At 39.5% G+C, this 26086-nt stretch overlaps 1 protein-coding gene and 1 non-coding gene across 6 annotated transcripts in view; one reads left to right on the top strand and one right to left on the bottom strand.

The window, feature by feature from the left end:
• Window positions 1-26086, top strand: part of rb1cc1 (RB1-inducible coiled-coil 1) — a 132658-nt gene that overhangs the window by 17204 nt on the left and 89368 nt on the right. For all 5 annotated transcript variants that reach the window (XM_052023062.1, XM_052023061.1, XM_052023064.1 and 2 more), the window contains 3 exons: window positions 10449-10872; window positions 12624-12794; window positions 20526-20710. In XM_052023062.1, coding sequence (XP_051879022.1) covers window positions 10449-10872; window positions 12624-12794; window positions 20526-20710 — 780 coding nt within the window. The remainder of the gene's footprint in view (window positions 1-10448; window positions 10873-12623; window positions 12795-20525; window positions 20711-26086) is intronic.
• Window positions 14359-14430, bottom strand: trnae-uuc (transfer RNA glutamic acid (anticodon UUC)). Its single transcript has one exon. It is a non-coding gene; the product is annotated as a tRNA-Glu (tRNA).

Here is a 26086-nt window from a genome sequence, read left to right as displayed (position 1 = left end):
CTGCAAGTGTAGCTGAGATTAAAAACTGTAGTTTGCAATTGATTCTGCATCCCAGAATCATCGAATTAGTTTATGAATAGTCATTGGATTGACTATTATTGTATATAATATGCTTTTTATGTTGTGCAGAATCAGTTAAATATTGCATTTGCACTATTTGGAGGAACACTTTGATCAAACCCTTGACATTCTGCAGCAGTCTGCTAATTTCTAAATTTTTGAACTTAGGATTCACTAATTTCTACAAATGAAACAGGACAAGTGCTGTTATAGTATAAAAAATTTTGTATTGTAAATCCAGTGCCAAGCTATCATTTTTTAAGATTGACTTTTGGTGGGATTTGGGAGTTGCTGACAAGGCCAGCATTTATTACCCTTTGTTAATTGCTCTTTAGAATGTGTTGATGAGCCAGCACTTTGAACTGCTGCAGACCTTCTGATGATGGAACTTGCACAGTGTGGAGAGTTTCAGGGATTTGGACTCCCTGATATATTTCCAGATCAGGGTAGTGTGATGCTTCAAAGTGAACCTGCAGGTGGTGGTGTTCCTATTCACCAGCTGCCCTTGTTGCTCTTGCCATGCTGCTGAGTGTCTTGCAGATAGAAACATAGAAAACCTACAGCACATACAGACCCTTCAGCCCACAAAGTTGTGCCGAACATGTCCGTACCTTAGAAATTACTAGGCTTACCCATAGCCCTCTACTTTTCTAAGGTGGTGGAAAAGCCTTTGGAATGTCAGGATAGTCACTCACAGCAGATATTCGGCCATTAATCTGCTGTTGTAGCCCTGCTATTTATGCGGCTGGTCTAGTTGAGTTTCTAGTTGATGGTGACCCCCCCCCCCCCCCCAAAACCCCTCTCTGCAGGATACTGCTGATGGGGGATTCCATGATAATGTCATTGAATGGTAAAGGTAGGTAGTTCGACTTTGTTGTAAGCAATGGCTATTGGTGTGAATGTTACTTGCCTCTTTTTAAAGCATAGCTGAATGTTGTCTAGATCTTGGTGCATGCTGACATGTGCTGCTTCATTTGCTGAGGAGTCACAAATGGAATTGAGCAATAATCAGAGAATATCCCACTTCTGATCTTATGATGGAGGGAATGTCATTGATCAAGCAGTTGGTTCAGGACACTGTCCTGAGGAACTCTGCAGTGATATCCTGGGGCTTGGTTGATTGGTCTCCAACAACTATGATTACCTTCCTTTTATGTAAGGTATGACTCCGACCAGTGGAGTGTTTTCATTTTGACTTCAATTGTGCCATGGTGCCTTGATGCTATACTTGGTCAAATGTTGTCTTGACAACACGGGCAGTCACTTCCTCCTTGGAATTGAGCTCTTTGGTCCATGTTTGAATGTAGGCTATGATGAGGTGTGCAGCCAAGTGGTTTGGCAGAAACCAAACTGACCATTAGTGCGCGAGTCCCACTTGATAGCACTGTTAATGCCAGCTTCCATCACTTAGTTGGTGGAGAGTAGATTGATTAGACATTGACTAACCCAATTGGATTGATCCTGCTTTTTGTGAATGGAACATGCCTGTGCAAATTTCCATTGTCAAGTAGATTCCAATATTGTAACTGTACTAAAATAATTAGGCTAAATGTGTTGCTAGTTCTGGAACATGGGTCTTCAGTTCTACAGCTAGGATATTGTCTGTTTCCCTGAGTCTTTATCTCTTTTGCTCAAAGCTGCTTGTAGTTAATTGAATCTGCTAGAAATTGGAGAATGCAGAGCCCTGCTGCAGGGTTTCCACCCAAAACATCGACAATTCCTTTCCTTCCACAGATGCTGCGTGGCCTGCTGAGTTTCTCCAGCAGGTTGTTTGTTGCTGATGGATATTGGCTTCTCTGCTGGTGGAGATCTGAGGAAGAAGCCAAGATGGATCATCTGTTCAACATTCTCACTGAACGTATTGTGAGCTCTTCAACCTTTAGCTCTGATATGCTGGGGTCTGCCATCGTTAAGAATAGCAATATTCTTTGGAGCTGCTTCCACGGATTGGATGTTTAATTGTCCACACCATTGACGATCAGAGGTGGCAGGACTATAGAGCTTCAGTCTGATTTGTTGGTTGAGAGGTTGCTTAGCTCTATTTATTGCATGTTGTTTTTGCTCTTTAACATGCATGTAGCCCTGTATTGTCAGTTGGCTGCTCAGAGATTCATCTCCATCTTATGCTTGCTCTTTGATGGTATGCAAGTTGTATTAACCAGTGGGTCCGTAGCCAAATCATTCTCAGTGAAGACTGAAGTCAAAAGGTTGTCTTGTTCCCACATCTTTCTCAATATTTTTGTTGCAATCTTGCATCTTGGCTTCAAGAAACCTCTTCCAGGAATAGAGCTAATCTTCAGAACTAATAAGAAGCTGTTTAACTTGTGGTGGTGGCACTCTAGAACCAAAGTTTCAAACCTCGGTAGTTAAGCTGCTGAATGGTTGAGTTCTAAGTTGTTGGCACTTTCATTGCAGCATACAAAAGTACAGACCTTGCAATCCACATCTGCAAGATAGGGGACCTCAACCAACTCTACCTGGTGCCCTGTTGCAGCAGACTACAGTAAGATGATAAATCTTAACAGTAAGACCCTGGAAAATGTGGATCATTTCTCATGCCTCAGCAAAGGCAGACATTGAGGTTGAAATTTACCACGGCTCTCTATGCACCAGCACAGCTTTTGGTTAATTGAGGAAAAGGGTGTTTGAAGATCAAGACTTTGGATCTGGCAGAAATTTGTGGTCTACCAGCTAAACCTCCAATTTGCTTCTGAGACCTCGACTACCTACAAAAGGCATCTTAAGGTACTAGAAAAATACCACCAGCACTCCCTCCTTAAAATCCTCAGTTCACTGGAAGGACTGAAGTCTGTGTCCTCTTCCAGACCAACATACCAAGTATTGAGACCTTGGTTGTCATCAGTGGACCACATCAGGCAGGCCATGTGGTTTGCATGGCTGACACCAGATTCCCAAAGGAGATGCTCTGTTCTGACCTCTGTCAAGGGAAGATATTGCTAGGTGGATAGAGGTAAAGGTTTAAGGAGGTGCTTAAAGCTTCCTTGAATTGCAGCATCTTCACTAACTCTGTGGCCTAAGACTGTTCAAAGTGGAGAATAAGCTTTCAGGATGGCATTGAAAACTTAGAGGTCCTGTGTAAATGATGGGAGGGGTGTGCCACCTCAAATTATCCATGGAACCGCTCTGGCAACTATCACCTGCCCCATCTTTGAAAGAGTCTGTCATTCCCACGTTGGCCCTGTTAGCCACTTCAAGACTCTCAAAACCAGAGTTAAAGTGAGTCATCGTCATTCCCAAGGGATTGCCTAGGAAGAAGTTGTCTTGTATTGCAGCTGTGCTGGGTTGGTACCTCATTTTTAGGTATTTGGTGACTTTGCTGAATTCATCAGCTATTGTAAATGTTATATGCTTTTTATGCAATTGGTCATGAGGCTGAAGTCGAGTTTATCTGTAGTGCTGTTCTTGTATCTTTTGGTGATGGGAGGCCAGCTGGAAAGATTTGTTTCCTGGACATACCATAATTTTAGCAGCTATCAAGGCAAATTAATGTGTTTTCTTTGCCTCTGGCCTTGCCTCCAGTTGCTTGAGACTTAAAGCCAAAAATATGCATGTGAGGAACACAAAAAGGGAAGGCAGTTGAATGAATTAGACTGAAGTGAAGTCTAAAATCAAAATTGAGGGGTAGTAGATAATAGTGGTTAATACCAACATAGGCATGCAAACATAAAATTCACTTGTTTTGGAGCATGACGAAAGGCATGAGTAATAGGAAGAGTAGGCCATATTAAACTCTCTCATCTGCCCTTCTGATCAGTAAGAACATGCATGAAATTTGAATTCAACATCTTTCTCACTCTATCCTGTATCCTTTGAATAATTCTGCATCCAAAAATCTGTTCAGTGATAATCTGCAGCCTGATGGAATGGAGAATTCCAAAGATTTGCAAACTGCTTGAAGATATTCCTCTGTATTTCAGCTTTTAATAGTGATTCCCTATCCTGTCACAATGATTCCTAGATCCAGATTCTCCAGCTGGGAGATATGGCTTTTCAGCATCTATCTTGCTAAGCCCTCAGTTTTAGATGCTGAGGAATAAACTGAGCTGGAGGTGCCTTGAGAAGTGCCCATGGAAGAGAGAGGGAAAATGGTAAACTTTAGTGCTAGTTATTGTCTGGCAGAGAAGGGTATATTGACATTGATTCAGAGAATGAGGGTTTATGTATTTAACTTGTCATGCTGCTAGGAGCAATGTAATTAAATGTAGTTATAAAATTTAAGGGGAAGATGACTTGGCTTTTAAGTGAATTGTGGAACATTATCAAGGAGCATGAAATTTGACCTTTGGTTGCATTGCTTGCTAAGATTTTTGTATTAATTTGATAGCCTGGTTGAATTGCAAAACTGTAAATCAGTAGAAATGACATTTTAATGTCCAATGAAACAATTCCTCAATGTGTTTCACAGGAGTGATGTCAAATATAATTTGATACAAAATCATATGGACATGTGGAGACAGATGACAAAGAACTTGATCTAGGAGCTAGGTTTTGAAGGGGGAACAGAGGTTAGAGAAACAGAAGTTTAGGGAGGGAATTCCAGACCTTAAGGCCTTGCCAGCTGAAGGAGGGTTGCAAATGGAACGGTTGAAGTGGGCTACCCGCAAAGTCAGTAGAATGCAAATACCTTTGGGAGCTGGAGAAGTTTATGACAATGGGGCCATGTGTGTGGATGGAGCATGGTGGAAATCAGCTGAGTGTGTGGATGGAGTGCTGTGGGGCAGGAGCATGGGCAGTCTGCGGCTTGTGGCCAGGATCAGGAACTGGATGCTGGAGCATGGCTTGGTGTGTGAGAATGAGAAAGAGGAACAGTAAACCATTTGTTAATTGTTAAGTGGACCCATTTGGAAAAAATAGTGAAGATCATTGTTACATTGTTAATCTTTTGCCAGAGATTTTCTTTTCCTGCCTTTTGTGTTTTCCCTGAGTATAGGCTTCTCACCTTTTGCATTTTGTTGTTTTCCATAGCAGCAAGGGCTTGTACCTTTGCTGTTGCCATTGTCACCCTTGCAGCAACTTGGTTGTCAGTAATGACACCCTCTCAAATCTTGCTGTCAAACTCCAAAACCTGGGCCTCCGTACCTCCCTCTGCAATTGGACTTTTGCCTTCCTCACTAGGATTCCACAATCATTATGGATCGGAAACCTCATCTTCTCCTTGCTGACCATCAACACAGGCTCACCTCAGGGCTGCGTGCTTAGCACCCTGCTCTACTCTCTGTAGACTGTGTGGCCAAGCATAGCTCCAATGCCATCTACAAATTTGCTGATGACACCACTGTTGTTGGCAGAATCAAGGATGGTGAGGAGGAGGACTACGGGAGTGAGATAGGTAAGGTGGTTGAGTGGTATCAGAATCAAGTTTATTATCACTGACATAAGTTGTGAAATGGTGTTGCAGCAGCAGTACAATGCAAGACCTAAAAATTACTACAAGTTACAAAAATAAATAGTGCAAGAGAGGAATAACAAGGTAGTTCATGGATCGTTTGGAAATCTGATGGTGAAGGGAAAGAAGCTGTTCCTGAAACATTGAGTGTGGGTCTTCAGGCTCCTGTACCACCATCTCGATGGTAGTAACATGAAGAGGGCGTGTCCTGGATGGTGAGGGTCCTTAACGATGGATGCCGTCTTCTTGAGGCACCGTCTCTTGGAGATGTCCTCAATGGCGGGGAGGGTTGTGCCCATGATGGAGCTGGCTGAGTCTACAACCCTTTGCAGCCTCTTTCAATCCTGTGCATTGGAGCCTCCATACCAGGCTGTGATTGAACCAGTCAGAATGCTCTCCACTTTACCTCTGTAGAAATTTGCAAGAGTCTTTGGTGACATACCAAATCTCAAACTCCTAATGAAGGAGAGCTGCTGGCATGCCGCCTTCATGATTGCATCAATGTGTTGCATTGTTATTCCTCTTTTGCACTATTTATTTTTATAACTTGTAGCTCAGATCTTCTGAGATGTTGACACCCAGGAACTTGAAGGTGCTCACCCTTGCCACCGCTGACCCCCTCAATGAATATTGGTATGTTTTCCCAACCTCCCCTTCCTGAAGTCCACAATCAATTCCTTGGTCTTGCTGATGTTGAGTGCGAGGTTGCTGTTGCGACACCACTCATCCAGCCAATCTATCTCACTCCTGTACACCACCTCATCGCCATCTGAGATTCTGCCAACAACAGTGGTGTCATTGGTGAATTTATAGATGGCATTTGGACTGTGCCTAGCCACACAGTAATGAATGTAGAGAGAGTAGAGCAGTGGGCTAAGCACACATTCTTGATGCGCCTGTATTCATTGTCAGCGAGGAGGAGATGTTACTACTGATCAGCACTGACTGGTCTTCCGATAAAGAAGTCGAGGATCCAGTTGCAGGGGGCGGTACAAAGGCCCAGGTTTTGGAGCTTGTTGATTAGTAATGAGTGGATTATGGGGTTAAATGCCGAGCCGTAATCAATAACAGCCACCTAGTATATGTTTTGCTGTTGTGTAGGTGTTCCAAAGCAGAGTGGCGAGCCAGTGAGATTGCATCTGCTGTAGACCTGTTCTGGCAATAGGCAAATTGCAGCGGGTCCAGGTCTTTGCTTAGGCAGGAGTTAATTCTAGCATAACCAACCTCTCAAAGCACTTCATCACAGTAGATGTGAGTGCTACCAGGTGATGGTCATTGAGGCAGCTCACCCTGCTCTTGGGCACCGGTATGATTGATGCCCCTTTTGCAGTCAGAGGTCCCCACCTGCTTCAGCAGTGAGAGGTTGAAGATGTCCTTGAACACTCTGACCAGTTGGTCAGCATAGATTTTCAGTATCTTGGCAGGTACACTGTCAGGGCCTGATGCCTTCCGAGGGTTCCCCCTCTTGAAGGATGCTCTGATGTCATCCTCAAACACAGATCACAGGGTCGCCAGATGCTATGGGGATTTACACAGGTGTAGTGTTATTCTCCTTTTCAAAGCATGCATAAAAGGTGTTGAACTTATTGGGGAGTGAAGCATTACTGTCACTGATGCTGTTGGGTTTCGCCTTGTAGGAAGTAATGGCATGCAAACTATTAATGTTATAACAACAACCTTGCATTCATTGTCAACAAAACCAAGGAACTGATTGTGACTTTAGGTAAGGGAAGTCGGTGAACTAGCACCAGTCCTCATTTGAAGGTTCTGCAGTGGAAAGGTGAGCAGCTTCAAATTCCTGGATGTCCACATCTTGGAGGATCTATCCTGGGTCCAGCACATAGATACACCCATGGAGAAGGTACGCTAGTGTCTCTACTTAAGTGTTTAAGGAGATTCAGCATGTCATCAAAGACTAACAAACTTCCACAGATGTATAGTGAAAAGCATTCTGACTGGTTGCATCACAGCCTGGTGTGGGAATTCCAATGCACAGGAAAGCAAGAGGCTACAGAGAGAGCTGGACTCAGCCAGTTCTATCATGGGTAAAACTCTCCCCACCATCGAGGACATCTACAAGAGATGTTTCAGGAAGGTGACAACCATCATTAAGGACTCCCACCATCCGGACCATGCCCTCTCCTTATTGCTGTCATCAGGCAGGAGGTACAGGAGCCAGAAGACCAACATCTTGAGGTTCAACAAGATATTTATTAGTCACATGTACATCAAAACATACAGTGAAATGCATCTTTTTGCATTACTGAGAAGGTGCTGGGGGCAGCCCGCAAGTGTTGCCACTCTTCTGGCGCCAGCATAGCATGCCCACAGCTCCCAACAGCTGCTTCACCACTGCCATCAGGTTCTTGAACTGACTTGAAAAACTCTAATATTACCTTGGACAACATTTCTCTCAACTTGCACTAATGTCATTGTTTATTTTTGTTTGTGTCATGTAAGTTATGTATAATTCTGTTAATTTAAGTTAATGTACTGTGCTGCTGCTGCAAATTGCTAATTTTCATGGCATTTATACCCTGTGTATGTATGCCTATGACAATAAACTTGAACTTACAAAGTTGAAATTATTTCATATTGGCTTTCATAAGTTTTTTTATGATGTGAGTCTTGATTTAGAAGCTTCACCGGGTTACCAGGCAGACATTATGGTTGTGCTTCAGAATCAAGGAAATGTTGTACAAATCCTGAGCTGTGTTGTGTTTGGACATCTGTATAGATGTAAGATATTTGCAATTTAATGTTTAAGCATTATTTGGATTGGTGAACCTAGACCGGTACTGCTCAGGAACAGACCTCCCAGCTTCTTCCTGTGCAGAACATGATGCCAATTTATACTAATCCCATCTGCTTGCACATGGTTTATATTCCTCCATCCCCTGCCTGTTCATGTGCCTGTCTAAATGCCTCTTAAATGTTCCTATCATGTCTGCTTCCATCACCTCCCCTGCCAGTACATTCCAGACACCTTGTAAGACTCTAATAGTCAAGGAACTGAATGCTTATTTTGCACATTTATTGATTATTTGTTCTATCCCTTAAAACCTTGCCATACAATTTTTTTGCAAATAGAATATCTTTTGTGTATTTTTGCTTACTGATGATTGTACCTACTTGTGGTTTGTACTCGTGTTTTCAGAATGGATACATTAACAGCCCTTTGAAGATGGATTGGACCGCATTTAAGACAAATTGTACAACATCTAAATTAGGTGGTCAGCCAGTCAAAAGGGGTGGCTCAGTGAGCCTACAGGCAGTGCTTTTGCATCATAGGTCGACCCAGGTTTAATCTGGACCTCTCAGTGCTCTCTGGAGTTTGCAAGTTCTTTCTGTGACTCTGGGTTTCCCCTGGGTGCTCGTTTCATTCCACATTCCAAGAAAAGCCGGTAGGTTAATTAGCTACAGTAACTTACCCCAAGTATAGGGGAATAAGGGTGGAATTGATGCCCATGTGAGACAGAATAAGTTACAGGGGAGCAAGTGGGAGTTTGGGATTGATGGGATTGCTTTGAGAACTGGCATAGGCTCAATGGATTGAACGCCCTCTTGTATCATGAGAATATGAAATGTTTCCAAATGCTGTTTTACATTTTTTTTAACTCGGCTGTTGTGTTTATGATTTGCATCAGCATGTACTTGAGTTTTCTATTATAAATTTCTATAATCACATTCGTATGGGAAACAGCAAATGAAGCTCATTGTTTCCATTAAAATGTCCATCCTCCTCCCAGTGGATGAATTGTATTGTGGTTACTAATCAGGAGAGTAATGTGAAATGTATCATTATAATCATGAACCAAGGAACATAATGCATGTATGAAAAGGAAAAACATCTGATTGGAACTGGAATTTAATCTTTGTGCTCTGTTATGTGTTTGCTCTCCCAACCATCCCTACCTGAAGACCACCTTTCATTCTGTCTGTGTTATTATCCTAGGAGGTTAACTAATGTATTAAATAATTTGAAATATTTAAAGGTTTCCAACTGCATTTTCTATTGCCCTATCATACTTGTTCAAGTGTTTGCCATGCTTTCTCATATCCATCTGGGCAATGCCTGGTCATGAGTAATAATAATTTAGATTTAAACATCCATTCTAAAAATAATGGTTAGTTTTTGCACTAGATGGCACTGCTATTTCTTCTAAATTGTCTTTATTACATTAATTTCCTGCAAGGAAGTGTTTTTCAAGTTGTTCAGCACAGTTCAGTCATGGTATGAAATCATCCTTTGACCCTCGGTTTGAGGCTTGCTCCTTTTATATTTCTTGACTTTTATTTTGTTTTGTGATCCTGATTTCTGGTCCTTTCTGTCAAACCGATGTTCTGATCATTTGTTTCTATAGGGCTTGCTGTACTACTTGTATTTATCTAATGTCCTGCATCTGGTAGTTTTGAAGTAATTAATGTATCTAATTTTGCATTGGTTGTAAGTCTTTTATTTTAATAATTTGCATAAAATGCATGTTTATCTATGTAGTATAGCAGCTATTAGACAGTATTCCTAATGTGATTAAATCTTTTGTTTAAAAAAAGAATACAAATAGAATTTGAAATCTTAAAACAAGAAATCTCAAAGCTGATGGCTGGAATCTGTGTTCAAAGTAACTGTTGGAATTATTTTAATTGAAAGGAAAAATAAAGAAACGCATATAGGTATGGTATTTGTACAAATGAACAATCATGAGAGCAGTTTGCTGCTTGCTTGAATCTAATATGTTCTTCAAGGTGCAGAGCAAAGTTCTAGCACAGCAAGTTGTCCTACATGCTGTTGCAGAAACTTTCCTGCCATATCTTGAATGTACAGCCAAAATGGCACGTATCTTCAGAATCTATTTAATATTTGTGATTTAATGCTGAATCGTTGCCACCAGGAAATATTGTAAATGTTCCAAGCTGTTTAGTGATGATCTGTTCAACTATTTCAAATTGTACTAATGCTTTGTCTTTATTATGAATTAAGCCTAGGCACAGCTGTCTCAGTTATGGCTAAAATGCCACTATTGGAATGCCTGACCAGACATAGTTACCGAGAGTGTCAGGAGAGACTCAAGTTCCCTACAGAAAAAGAAAGTGTAGAAGAGGAGACTGATGATGAGAAGTCCAACAATTCAGTACTTTGTTCTGTTAAACCTGCAGTTTGCAGGAAGTCACCCTCTAGTTCTATGTCATTTGGTCATTCTGCACAGAATAGTGTTCTGCAAGAAGAAAAAGACATTGAGAACGGCGTGGGCAACACTCAGAGGACCATAGCAGAAAATGAATTAAATGAAGAAATGACTGACCAAGCTTTCTTTAATGTCTCCTTACTGGACTGGATTAATGTGCAAGATAGACCAAATGATGTGGAATCACTGGTCAGAAAATGCTTTGATTCAATGAACCGAGTAAGTGTTTTCAAGATTAAATTGAAAAGAATACTGTGCTTGGGAGTTGTAATACAGGATCTTATGAACACACATGTGTTAAAGTTATGATTTGAGTTGCAAAGTGAAATATGGCCTCTTCAACATGTCTGACCCATGAAGTGTTTTGAAAATAAATTGAAACTGCATTTGTCGTATCGTTTATCTATTTGCGAGTAGTTTTTCTTTAGAACTTTAACATTCGTTTGTCCTTCCTACTCCTGTTTCTTGGTTTTGAGCTAAATTTATCATTCATTATGAGATGAGAGGAGATGTGATAGAAGTGTACAAAATATTGAGAGGAATAGACAGTGGACAGCCAGTGCCTCTTTCCCAGGGCACCAATGCTCAATACAAGAGGGTGTGGCTTTAAATAATGGGTAGGAAGTTCAAGGGAGATATGAGGAAGGTTTTTTTTACCCAGGGAGTGGTTGGGGCATGGAATGTGCTGCCTGGGGCGGTGGTGAAGGTAGGTACGTTGGTCAAATTCAAGAGATTACTAGATAAGCATATGGAGGAATTTAAAATAGAGGGATATGTGGGAGGAAGGGGTTAGATAGTAGGTGAGGTTTGAATGTTGGCATAACATTGTGGGCCAAAGGGCCTGTATTGTGCTGTACTGTTCTGTGTTGAAGTTGCAGGTGCCAACTCTAGTGTTCTCTTGTTTTGAATCTGATGCATTTCACAAAACTACGTATGCCAACTATGGAATATTACATAGAACATAGAGTACAGCACAGGAACAGGTCCCTTGGCCCACAATGTTGTGCCGAAAGTATTAAGCTAATGACACCTAATCCCTTCTACCTGTACATGGTCCATATTCCACTATTCTCTGCATTTTCATGTGCCTAAGAGTGTCTGAAATGCCTCTAACATATCTGCGTCCACCACCACTCATGGCAGCACATTCCAGGCACCCACCACTCTATTTAAGGAAAAAAAACCTGCCCTGCACATCTCTTTTGACTTTTCCTCTCTCTCCTTAAATACGTGCCCTCCACCATTAGACATTTCAACTTGGGGTGGAGGGGTGGTGAAGATACAGCTGTCTACTCAGTCTATGCCCCTCATAATCTTATAAACTTGTATCAGGTCTGGTCTCCCCTCTGCCCCTGCTGCTCCGGAGAAAATAACCCTTGTTTGTCCAACCTCTCCTTGTAGCACATGCCCTCTAATGGAGGCATCATCCTGGTAAACCTCTTCTGTATCCTCTCCATTCCCTCCACATCCTTCCTATAATAGGGTGACCAGAATTGAATGCAGGTGTGGCCTAACCAGAATTTTATAAAACTGCAACTTCCTGACTCTTGAACTCAGTGCCTCGACTAATAAAGGCTAACAGGCCATACGCCGCCTTTACCACCCTTGTGTGGCCACTTTCAGGGAGCTATGGACTTGAATATTGGTATCCAAGGTCCGATAATAAATTTAGTCATTATTCCTAAGAAATAGAACAATTTAAAATAAGTGTTTGAAAGTTCAAAAGGTTCAGCAATTTGTTGAATGAGGCCAAAATAGATTTCTATGTATATAGAATGAGCATGGATATGAAAACCATGTTTTTTTTCCTGTATTTCTTTCTGACAGCTAGTTGATTCTCATTTTATAGCATATTTGTACAAGTACAAAGAATGTTTGGTATTATCATGTACAAATAATTGCACAAAAATTTGTCTACAAAAAGTAGACGTTGGAAGAGAAAACATTGAAAATTTGTCTTTTTCTTTCAGCTTGATCCAGAGATCCTTCAGCCATTTCTGACAGAGTGTCGTGAAACCATAGTGAAACTTGATAATCAGAACATGAAGGCAATTAAAGGGCTTGAGGACCGATTGTATGCACTCGATCAAATGATAGCCAGTTGTAATAGACTGGTGAATGAACAAAAAGAATTAGCCCAAGTAAGTCTTCATCACAAATATAGGTTAATAAAGGATAACACATCATGTAGAGTATTTAAGAGGATTGAGATGTTGTAAAGTTTGAGCTATTTATTGATGTCATTTTGAACAGGTATTACTGCCAGTCCGTGTTTGTATCAAGTCTGTTAATATATTTCTCTATTTACAAAATCTGAGCCAATGCCACTTGGTGCTGAGTTAGAAAGTGGCATACATAGATCAGGGAAGCTCTGTGCTTGAAGACTTTCCCTTTTCTGACATCAGTTGTTCAGAGCATTAGTACTCAATGTCTAATGAACAACCATTCACATTAAGTACTTGACTGTTAACCAAGAAGTTTTTTTTAAAAAAACCCTCAAAAGTGAATACATTTGGACAGGAGGGGTTTAGGGCGATATGGGACTACCTTGGTAGGCACCATGCTCGGCATGGACTAGTTCGGCTGAAGAACTTGTTTCATGTTGTGTTACTGACTCTGACTAAATCACCAGGGCCGAGTGAGATCTGTCCCAGAACATTATGGGAATTAAGGGTGGAGATTTTTGCATTTTTGTTAGCCGCAGTCTAGGTTCCAGAAATCTGGAGGATGGCTGTTGTTCTTTATCCCTGCTGCCCTCAAATACAATTCTAATAGGCAGGATTTATGTGCATTTGGAAAAGTAGGGATTAATTATGGATAGGCAGTATGCCTTTGTGAGGGAGCAATCCTATCCCACTAATTTGATTGAGTTTTTAAGAGGAGGTAACAGGAGATAGGTGAAGGCAGGATAATAGATGTTGTTTATGTGGACTTCAGTCAGGCTTTTGACAAGGTCCTGTGTAGCTGGTTCAGGAAGCCAAGGCACACGGGATCCAAAGTGAGCTGGCTAAATAATCCAAAATCGGCTTGGTGATAAGAGGCAGAGGGTAATGGTAGAAGAATATTTTTCTGATTGGAAATCTGTAACTAGTGTTGGACCATAGGGATTAGTGCTGGGTCCTTTTGTTTCTGCTATATATTAACAACTTGGATGTGAATGTAGGAAGTATGATTAGTAAGTCTGTGAATGACACCAAAATTGGTCGTGGTCTGGATAATGAGGAAGGTCATTTAAGACTACAGCAGGATGTAGATCAGTTGGGTAGTTGGACGGACAGGCAGATGGAACTTGATCCTGACAGGTGTAATGTGATGCATTTTGAGAAGTCAAAAAGGATAGGATATACAAGGGCTCCCTGGATTACAAATGTGAGGTGTTGGACTTTGGGAGATCAAACATAGATAAGATAACTTTATTAGTCACATGTACATTGAAACACAATGAAATGCATCTTTTTGCGTAGTGTTCTGGGGGCAGCCCGCAAGTGTCGCCAAGCTTCCGGCGCCAACGTAGCATGCCCACAACTTCCTAACCCGTACGTCTTTGGAATGTGGGAGGAAACCGGAGCACCCAGAGGAAACCCACACAGACATGGGGAGAACGTATAAACTCCTTACATACAGTGGCCAGAATTGAACCCGGGTCGCTGGTGCTGTAAAGCGTTACGCTAACTGCTGCACTACAGTGCCTGCCCAAAGTTTCAATTCCCATACCGGGAGTCGAACCCGGGCTGCCTGGATGAAAACCAGGAATCCTAACCGCTAGACCATATGGGAGACGTAAAGGGGCAGTACACTGTTAATGACCAGACCCTTGGGTGTTGATGTCCAGAGGGTTCTTGGGGTCCATGTCCATAGCTCCCTGAAAGTGGCTGCACAAGTTGATAGGGTACTAAATGTGTATGGCATGCTTGCCTTTAATCAAGGTATTAAGTTCAAGAGCCAGGAAGTTGTGTTGCAGCTTTATAAAGCTCTGGTTAGGTTGCATCTGGAATATTGCATTCAATTCTGGTCGCCCCATTATGGGAAGGATATGGAGGCAATGGAAAGGGTGCAAAAGGGGTTTACCAGGATGCTGCCTGGATTAGAGGGTATGTGCTACGAAGAGAGGTTGGACTACTTGGATTGTTTAGTCTGGAACAGCAGAGGCTGAGGGGAGACCTAATAGAGGTTTGTGAGGGGGTAGTTCAACGGAGATGTGCGGGGTATTTTTTTACACACACAGCAGTGGGTGCCTGGAATGCACTGCCAGGAGTTGTAGTGGAGGCAAATACAATAGAGGTGTTTAAGAGGCACTTAGCCACATGAATATGCAGAGAATGGAGGGATATGGACTCGTGTAGGCAGAAGGAAGTAGTTTAGTAGGCTTTTAATTACTAGTTAATTAGTTTGGAACCACATCGAATGTTCTATGAATGACACGAGTTATGGAAATCTAACTTTATGCAAATTCTCCCATACATTTTTAAAGCATTTTTCAAGCTAGTAATAACATTTCATGGTATTCATTAATGACTGGAAACAGTATGTAGTCCATTTAACTATGGTTGGTGTTAGGATTATTCAATAAAAGAATTATAGTAAGTGTATGTAGGGCAATTATGATATGGGTTACTATTGAAACGGCTGTTTCTAATGAGGAAAAATTGGCCTATGGACTGTTATCAGTAATGAACTCTTACACAACCTGGGAACTGCCTGTATACAGTAAATGGTAAGGCACTAAGGAATGTTGATAAACAGATCTAAGTGTTCGAGTCCATGGTTCCCTGAAAGTGGCAACACTGTTGGATGGGATGGTGAAGGAGATATAGATCAGGGTGTAGAATATAAGAGTTGTAACATTATGTTGCAACTTTACCAGGTACTGGTTAGGCTGCACTTGGAGTATTGTGTGTAGTTCTGGTTGTCACACTGTATAGGAAGGATGTGATTGTATTAGAGAGAGTGCAGTGGAGATTCATCAGGATGTTGCCTGAATTACATTAATCATGGAAGCAATTTGAATAGAGTGGGCTTGTTTACCCTGGAGTTTAGGATGAAGGGTGACCTGATAGAAGTGTATAAGATTGAGAGGCATAGATAGGGCAGATAGTCAAAATCTTTTTCCTATGATAGGGGTATCAAAAATGAGAGCTTAGGTTTAAGAGGAGAGTTAGGAGTTTTAAAAGGGTTCTGAGGGGTAGGTTTTTTTTCACATTGATTGTGGTTGATATCTAGAATGTGCTGCCAGATGCGGTGGTGGAATTTAATACAATTACTGTTTAAGAGGCATTTATACAGACACTTCAGGCAAGGAATAGTCCCAATATACAGTCCCAATATGGGCAAATGGGATTTGTGTAGATGGGCAAAAAGTCAACATGGCTATGGTGGGCCAGGGGGCCCGTTTCTGTGCTGTATAACTGACAATTTTTAACTTGCATTTTAAATATTTTTAGAGTGCAGAATAAAGACTGGTATGAGATTAAGAATTGAGAATAATTAATACATCTAATTCTCCTGATTTAATTGATTGGGGAATGTTGCAAAATAGTAATTCCCTGATCCTTCAGAATATTATCAGTAAGTTCTGGATTTTCAGGTTTAACCATGCATGGGTGTACTCAAATTGCTGGCAATTTTTTGATGTAATAATGACATGGATTGACATGTTTACTATCATTACTACTAAATTCTGGGCTACTTGTTTGATTAATTATCTGGAAACCTTGGATATGACAATTGTCAACAGATACTGTTTTTGAAACTGAAGTAGTTGTGTTAATTGGTGAAATTCTGTTATCCGACTGCTTAATTTGACAAATGCTGAAATTGTGCTTGGCAAGTAGGGAAAATGAAATTAATGGAAGAGTTTACCAATATTTCTGCCAATATTTTTGACATGGAGAGAAAATTCGTTAATTTATGCAGTTCTTTCATCTATTTGGAAGCTGTTTACTGGTCAGATTTTCAATCTATTCTAAGTGGATAAGTCTGAAGAATTTTGGCTTGTAGTTTTTTGAGGTGATGTTATGAGTCTTAATGTAAGCTATGTTCCTTCCAATCCCCCTGCATTCAACCAAAAATAAAATCTTTTATGTTAGACATAAGGACAAAGTTTGAAATTTTCATCTGATTAGGATAGAACTTGGAATCCCTTTGCATCCTCCTCATTCCATTTCCAGCCATAAGCTAAGTTCCGGACCAAAATCTAGTTCTGATGTGGTGTATTTACTTTTCTTGGTACAGTGACCGGCCACCTAATTTTGGGATTGACTGACCAGAATTCTTGGTTACCTTAGTTTCTTGTATTGGTCCAGTGATGTAAGACGCTGCATAGAGATACTTCAACCTGGCGTTCCTCGGTGAGGAGCAAGCCATCCATGCTTGCTGCACCACCTGCATTTATCAGCAATGACATCATTGTTCCTTAGCAGGTCCCACAATTTGTGGAATGTCCTTGGATTTGATAGTGAGACCAGGGGCAGAGTAAGAGTCAGGTGTGCCCACATTTGAATTTTAGCACGCTTGCTACAGTGTGCATGTGTAGGACCTGGAACAAGTTGTGTATGCTGCTGCTAGCTAGTGGGTCTCTGCATACCTGCCAGCTAGTCATCAGCATGATTGGGCCCATTGACTCCCATCCACTTCAGATCATGGAGCTCACTTTAGCTTTTCATGAAGTTTTCTCTTGGGAATCCTCTTAACAAGTCCTTTAAAAGTTTTAGCCGCTATAAAGAGCAAAGTTAGTAGATTTGGCAACTGCATACATTGATTAGAAAACTAGACATTTGTTTGATCAAAAGAAATTATTTTTAACAATCAGACGCGATATAAGTGTTTCCTTATTATTTTGAGAAACAAATTGGTGGTGAGCTTGACTTGGCACTTAGCAGTGGAGGTGATTATAAATCATTAGTGACAAAGCTAGAAAAGAGATTAATTTACTGGTGTGTGCTGCTGTTGATTTATTTATTGGCATTATTCCTCACTCGACATTAATGAAGACACATAATCCAGGCATTTTCGTGTTACTTTTTCTCAGATTGCTGTGTTTTTTTCAAGAAGCTGTTATTGGCTATTTTATTGGTATTGAGCACTTTGAGATGTCCTTGAAAGGGTATGAAAGTTACTATGCCACTCCCATATCTGTTCATACGAAACCTTCAGACTTGCAGATTATGGTAGACAGTCGTCACTGTTTAGTAGGTGCTAGAATCTGATGTACAGCAGTGTGATGCTCCTCTTCAAATTGCAAACTGGATGCCAGTCTTTGATGAAGGTCAAAATACTTGAATTTAGTTTTGGCTTTAGATTTATACAGGAAGTTCCTGGGCTACACAAGGGTTCTGTCCCTGAGGACTGTCTAAGCTGATTTTTCTCTTAAATCAAAAACATCAGTTTTCTATAGTAACCCACATTGTATCACTCTACATACAGTCAGTAATATATATCACAAAATATTTTATTCTTAATAGCCTGAAAAGTGCTCAAGACGTGTTAAGTTAGGTTTCCATAAATCAGGCCATTCGTAAGCTTGTACTTATTTGATATCCTAATTCTTATTAATGGCAAACTTTTTATTTGAAAACCTGAAATACATTTTCCCACAGATCAAATTCCAGCCCCTATAATGCAAAATCTTTTATAAGACTAACAGTTTAAAAATATAGGAAGTCTGTCATTAAATGAGCAAGTTTTAAGTGTTCAGGGGATCCAGTTTTTTATTAGATGCTTGTCTTTAATTTGCCTTTTTGTTTACTGCAGTATTTGGCTTCACAAGTCTGTTTTCTATATCTCTGTTCATTCTTGTCAGTGACTAATCATTATTATGCATTCATTAATTTTAGATTTTGTACTTTGTTGAAAAGTTGGAAATTATAAACAAAACAGTAGAATACTACATCTCTGGCCTTCAGAGCAAACATGAGACACATGCCATTTACAACTCTTCAGGAGGTGCAATTGTGTCTAGAGAGAAGGTATCATCACTTTCAGCCAATGACTGACTGTGATCAGTGGAATTTGAGACTTTTCGTTTTGTTGCAACACAACCACCCAAAACATGCAGCAGAACATTCAAGGTTGATAAACCAAGGTCTGCTGACAGTAATTGCTGTCCTCCCAAAGTTGCTTACTCTGGATCTGAAAGATTTTTTTATCTTGGCTTGAAGCAGCCCAGAATCCAACAACAAGGTCCTGACTGACAGCAGAGCCTCGAGTTGTGTTGTAGAGTATCCCCACGTGGCTTCCTTGACCCAGCCTGCTGCTGCTTAATTTCACAGCTAGTAAAGGTTCTTGGATTGTCAAAGCTGGCACAACTATCAAATGTTTGTGTCTCTGACTTACAGAAATGTTTGCAAACTGACAAATTAAAAAATGTTGAAAATCAACAAAAAAAACACTTGAATCATAAATTAAAAATGCTCTTTACTTGGGGGATTAGTTTAGACAAAAAGGGAACATTCATTTTTCCTGCAGACCTATTAACTCCATTGAAATCAACAAGCTTGCAAAGCTTGTGTAGGTATATCCTGGGGCAGAGAGGCAGTTTTCTCAGTGTAAGTGTCTACGGAGTTTTGGCGAGATTAAGCTCTACCTTTCGACTTTATGGGGGGTACAGTGCCTGAGCATTTTGAAAAATACAGCACAAATTGTAAATGAGTTTGGGACTTGCATTTAACTGCAAATATGCAGTTTTCCCCAGGTTTGCAGACAGTTACCATAGAAATCTGAATTCTTATTTCTTGTTGCAAGTGGGATTTTTCCATATTGTTGAAGGGCTTTTTGGATTGATGTATTCAAATTAGGAGTTGGGAATATACCTTTTTTAAAAACCCTAGCAGTACTGGAAGTCAGTGACATTATTTGCTCTTAGCTATTGCTAGGCAAAGTGTTTTATAAAACTTAAAACCAAAAATACTGCAGATGTTGGAAATCTAAAATAAAAACAATGTGAGAAACACTCAGCAGGTTGTGCAGCAACTGTGGAAAGAGAAACTGAGTTAATGTTTTGGGTAGAAACCTTTCATTAGATGAAGACCAACTAGCAGAGTTTTCAAACTGAAATGTTAACTGCCTTTTCTTCCCATAGACGGTGCCTGGTCTACTGATTTTGCTACTTGCATTTTCTGTTTTTATTTTTAAACTTAGACTGTCTTGGATCACTGGGTAATCACTGCATTAAAGAATATTTTTTTAGACAAATTTCTAGCTAGAATTTTTAAACTTTTTTTTGACTTGAGGTGAAACAACCATTTCCTTCCCTACCCCTATGCCCCCAAACCCCCCATCTTAGTGGGTGACAGCACTGAACTAAATACTGAAGAGCCTGCTCATAACAAATGAACCTGACTGCAGGTTCTTGATCACATATAATCAATGCCCTAATCACTGAACGAGTTTCCTTTAACAATTTTTAATCTTATTGCGGATTTGCATGTTGTCTCTTCTTTTTGAACAAACAGAAAAAGTTGTATTTAATTTGTTAAAGTGTGGATAAGAGTTTGATCAGGATTTTTTTTAGATGGCAAATTACAGTAATCTGGTGTTACATTGATCTGGGTTCTAAGCTAGAACTGTTATTTTTTCCAAAGCCCCTTACTGTGGTTAAATTTCACATCAGTTTTATTGCAGTCTCTTGCTGTGTAAATTTAGAGCAGAGTTATCAAACTCGGTATTTATATTATAAAAATTACAAAACATCCTTGAGACCCTGTCTGAAAAACTCCCCCACCCTACTTTATGGAGATTAAAAAGTTGATGTCTTTTGAAGTATTTTAACCAAAAATCAAAAATACATTTCCAAATTGAACCAAAACCAATCCAAAAAATAATTGAGGCTCAGTGTCATTGTGTTTTTTTCATTAATGTACTTTTTATGCCAACAGGGATTTTTAGCTAATCAGAAGAGAGCTGAAAACCTGAAAGACCCATCTGTTCTTCCTGATTTGTGTCTGAGTCATGCAAATCAGTTAATGATCATGTTAACAAACCACAAGAAGCTGCTGGATATTAAACAGAAATGCACTACTGCTAAGCAGGAACTTGCAAACAACTTGCAAGTCCGATTAAAGTAAGTTCAATTATACTGTAGGTGATTATACCTTTTTGGTAGATATTCTGGAAAAAGTCTGCGAGTGTAACAACGTGAAAGTGAGATTATTTTGGAAAGTTAGAAGCATGTTTTAGGATAGAGTTGTACTTTTTTTTATTTATGAAGATATGTTTTAGTTCCCCTGGAGGCTAAAGGGAGCAGAAGAATTTAACCTGGTGCAAAAGGTGCAAAACAGCCTTTTCTCACCAGTGTATCACATCCAATTTGACTAAAAGATGTAAAATGCAGAAACTCTGAGCAAGTTAGAGTTCACCTATGGAGAAAGAAGCTGCTGACACTTCAGGTCGATAATCTTGCAACGGAGCCTTTCTCTGCTTGGTATCCAGGGCAGGAAATGTATTTTATTCTGGACCTTTATAGATTTGCTTACAGAGGGATTTTTTTTAAAAAAAAGCAGTTAGGTGACCAACATGTATGTTCTTTCCTTAAATAGAATTGAGCCTTTTTAACCTAATTAGGTAATTTCTTTTGCTTCTGCACTCCTTTTCTTGACCTTCCCATCAAAATAACACAAATTCTAGAAACTAATCCTCTAAATTAGAAATCAGGGGAGATTGGTGAACTCAGACCTAATTTTTTATTCCTTAATGTGTGTAAGTAACACTTTGCAAAATGTAAAACTAAGTATGCAAAATGGAAACCTACATTTCATCAGAGGCTGATACTGTTCTGAAACAGGGTCTCGACTCGAAACATCGACAATTCCTTTCTACCCACAGGTGCTCCTCAAACTGCTGGAGGAACTTGGCAAGATTTTTTGCTGATAATTTTAAAACGGTTCCGATAAGTGTGCCCTGCATTGCCTTTGGCTGATACTGTTAATAACTGGTAGCTGCTTTTTGGCATATTGCTCTTTGAAAGAGGTTTGCAGGGAGATTTTAGCTATATCTTTGTACTTTTGCATGTTTATTTTGGGGAAGAATGGCACTCAATCCTTCTGTCCAAGTTATTTCTTCAAAATTCTTCCCAAGCCCATTTGTTCCAATTAGTTTTTGTTTCCTAACAGTGCTAGAAAGCTCCAATTCTACTAATTGATACTTTTTAAATTAAAACCATGTGGTAATTTTCAAGAGCAACAGGATATGCTTAAGTGCCGTGGCTTTAGGTTGGACTGCTAAGAATGGCAGCTTTCTTTAAAGGACACTAGTGAACATGTTGGATTGTTATGGTATCCAATCGTTTTGAGGTCTCCATTACTGATAATTAGCTTTTTATTCCATATTCATTGAACATTTCAGACACAGGCCGTTTGGCCCCTTTGTGTCTTTGGCAGATGAAAAAGAGCTTCCTAGCCTAATTCCACAAATCAACACAAGGTGCACGGTCCTGCAGGTAAAGGTATGGTCCAAGAAGTTAAATTTGACTTCAGCCTCTCGTCTTTTAACATGGTGGCTTCTTTGCCACCTGGGTGAAAAATGTTACTTGACCTCCATTCTAATCTTTATAATAATTACTTGTAAATCTGTCCTTGGTTTTTGAATTCCTCTGCTGAGGAAAATAGACCCTTCCTAATTACTCTAGCTCGGCCTCATGTTGTTGTTTAATTATTGACTTTAAATTCCTTAACTTCTGTAATGAGATTCACAATTGAGTCTTCAGATCATTAGTCTAGCCCTCGGGATACTTGTCCAGTGATATATACACTCTTTTATCATGCTATCACAAAAATTGGGCTTGTATCTCTGGAGGATGATTCGAATCCACAATTTTCTCATTCTGAGATGTGATTATTATCCACTGAAGCACAATGGAATCTACCTGCATTTTGAATTTTTAAAAACACAAGCTGGATGTACATACCAATAATCTAGGGTTTACTTCCTGTGCAGGTGCTAGATGAGATGGAAGTAGATGAATTGTTTTGGAGCATCTAAACTAAATTAGTACCTACAGTTAATTAGACTACTAGGAAATAAATTATTAGCAGAGGGCAAATATTTCAGCATGGGAGAGAAGGGCAAGAAACACACACTTACAATTACAAGTTTGAATAATGCTGAACAGCAAACAGAACAAAGTTTTGTTCAATATGGATATTCCAGGTTGTACCTCTGAAATGCAAGAGATCTTAAGGTTGCATTGCTATATAAAGAGTAGTTCATCTTAAACTTGATTGTTTATTGGAAGTTCTGTCTATTTGTAATATTCAAGTAATTGATGCTAGTGAGGCAAATGCAGTATGTGCTTTGTGCACAATATGATCCCACAGACAATGGGGGGACAAATGACAAATGGCTGTTGTTTTTAAGATGAAGGTGTAATGTTACTAATTGTTTTCTGACTGACAGCATTAAGATCCATTACCTTTGCTAATACTGAGCAGAACCAGCATGAATTTATGAAAGGAATGATCATATTTGATATATCTGCCTGAGTTCTTTAGGATATGACTTTGAGAACAAAAGGTGAATCGGTGAATGTGGTGTTTTTGGATCTTTAAAATCCATTTGATAAGGTTCTACGTAGGAGGTTGGTCATTAAGATTAGAGCATATGGAATGGAGGTAATATAGTGATATGGATTGAGAAATGGTTATCAAATACAAAGCAAAGAATGGTAGTAAATGGATCTTTCTCAATTTGGCAGGTTCTCTAACTTGTCAAGTATTGCAGGGATCATTGCTTGGATTCCAGCTGTTCATGATCTATATCAATGATTTAGCTAAGGGGACAAATGTCCTATTTCCAAATTTGCTGATAATGCAAAATTAGGTGGAATTATGAGGAGGCTTCGGGCAGTTACATAAGCTGAGTGTGTGAGCAGGAACCTTGCTGCAGAGCAAATATGAAATGATGCCAGACTGTAATTCAGATATTGGAAAGTAGATTCTGGGAAGTAGGGTAGAAGACCATTAAGATGGTGAAGTTTCATGTTATCAAAGATGTTGAGAATTTCTGCAGACGAAGGAGGAGGCAGAGAGGAGTGATCCTGTGTGGGTGGTGATTGGTGATCTGTAATTGTAAGTGAGGTTGGAACAGGTCACGTTGGATGCCATAGTTAGAAATAGTCTGGTACAGGCTCTGCTGTATTGAAGGTAATGGAAAAACTTGGTATCTAAGGCAAGAATGTTAATATTTTTATTTGCAGGGAACAAAGTAGAGTTTGTCATATGCACAGGTGCAGTGAAATATTTGCTTGCAGCACCATCGCAGGCACATAGCATCACGTAAGCAGCATTGTATAATTTATCAGTTGCATTGTATAATTATTTACAGGAGCATTCACTTGTCTGGCAGATGGTGGGTGTGGAGGAGAGAGAAGGGTCACATACATTCATTGTTCTTACAGTAGTTTAGTTTAGAGCTTCCACCTCAGTTTCAGTCCTGATGTCTGGTTTTGTCTGTGTGAAGTTTGTATGTTCTGCTTGTGATCATGTAGATTTTTTTCCACATTCCAGATATGTGGGTTGGTTGTTTAATTGGCCATTATAAATTGTCCCTAGTGTGTTGGTAAGTGGCAAGATTTGATTGATAGGGATATATATACAAGGATTAGTTAAGATTTAATGTAAATAGGTGCCTGATGGCTTGTGTAGACTTGATAGGCCAAATGCATGTTTCTATGCTTTGATTCTGTTACTAATTGCAAACTGTGAAAATTGGTTTATAGATAAGATCATGGAATATTTATTGTGCTAGCTACAAATCAGCCAGGTATGTGATTCAATGACAGTGGAAAGAGAAACAGAATTAACATTTCAGGTCAATGACCTTTTCGTCATGAAATGAGAAGGGTGGAGAAAATGAAAGGAATGTCTGTAAGGTTGGACACCAAGTGATTGAATGGCACGAGGTGGTAATGCCCTTGATTATGTGTTATTGTCTTTGATTCAAAAGTGCACTACTGTTGATTTTCCCTCTTTGCCTGACAAGAAGTTGTTTCTTATCCAAAATATTTTGAGTGACCCGCTGCAATAATTTTCCTTATTTTTCCTCACTGGTACGTCAATTGATCATTATTAAGGAAACTATTGTACTTCTGTGAATACTGATCACATAATCTGAAAATTTTATGGAATTGGTTGTGAATTAGCTTTTTTAAAATTAGTTTTGAGTTGAAATTTCCCATAAACTAAAATGTTTTCAGATATGTTCCCTATAGTGAGCAACAATTTGCTGTCAGAGTAACAGTACTAACAGCACACTATTATTCATGTGCATCCATATAGCTACTTCTAGTATTTGTGGATGTTCAAATAAGCGTAGTATTCAAAAGTGACTTATGGACAACCCCTACATGCAAATGAGCTCCCATAATATTAAATTCAACAGTCTGACCTATGTACATCCGTTCATTCTTATGAATGTGAGAACTAGTTTTCTCTCTCCACAGTGATAAATCTGATTCTGATTTTTTTTATCAATCTTGTGTGCTTTTGGTACCATTCATTACAATACAGTAGAGGTATGGTTACCATATTGAGTGATTTTTGTTGTGTATTTTTCAACTTGGAATGGTGACTGCCTGTATTGTAAGTTTAAAATATAGTTAACAAAGTTTTGCACAAAAGCACAATACTACAAATGCTGGCAATCTGGAATACATAGAAAATGTTAGAAATACTTTATAAATTAGACAGTATTGTTTCAATTGTTGACTTCTTCATCTGAACTGAATATAAAATGAAGGGAGTAATATGGATGTTTCATTTAATTTGTCACTTAGTACCTGTCATACTTCCCTTTTTGTAGCCCTTAAATTTGTTAATCGACAAACTTTGGTTCTGATGAAAGGTCAGTGACCTGAAGCATTAACTGTATTTCTCTCCACAACAGTTGTTTGATCTGCTGGCTATAACTGCACACTTTGTTTTCATTTGGAATGCTTGTATTTACACAATTATGAAATAAAATTTACACAGCAAGATGTCTTGTTCAATCAAGTACCTTTATCAACAGTGTTAATTACTACCAGTAATTACATCCCCTCCTGCTGCTGAAACTTGACCATTACAGTGTGAAACCCTTTGTGCAGAATCTAATTGTTGGTAATTTTAATTTTTTACAGTTTCTCCTAATCTAGTCTTATTTACACTTCTAAATCCTTTTCACTTGATTTTACCAATCTTTAAAAAGAGATACTTGTTCTGTTCACAAAGCATTGGATATTTTCTTTTGCTTGTTGCAGTGTTATCAGTTTACACTTTAGCTGTTTACCCTTCAAAAATAATTTTAAAACCAAAAAATGCAGGAGAAGGTACAGTTGCTGAGATTGGTTATTCATTTTTGTAGCAAATTATGGTTTTGGTTACAGCAAACTAGGTTTGAAATTCCATTCTAGAAGTTTTTGTTGAATTCATTCTTGTTGCCAACTTGTCTGTCCCTCTTTTTATTT

This window comes from Pristis pectinata, chromosome 9 (assembly GCF_009764475.1).
Source record: "Pristis pectinata isolate sPriPec2 chromosome 9, sPriPec2.1.pri, whole genome shotgun sequence".
Classification (NCBI taxonomy): Eukaryota; Metazoa; Chordata; class Chondrichthyes; order Rhinopristiformes; family Pristidae; genus Pristis; species Pristis pectinata.
This window is presented reverse-complemented; position numbering and strand designations above follow the sequence as displayed.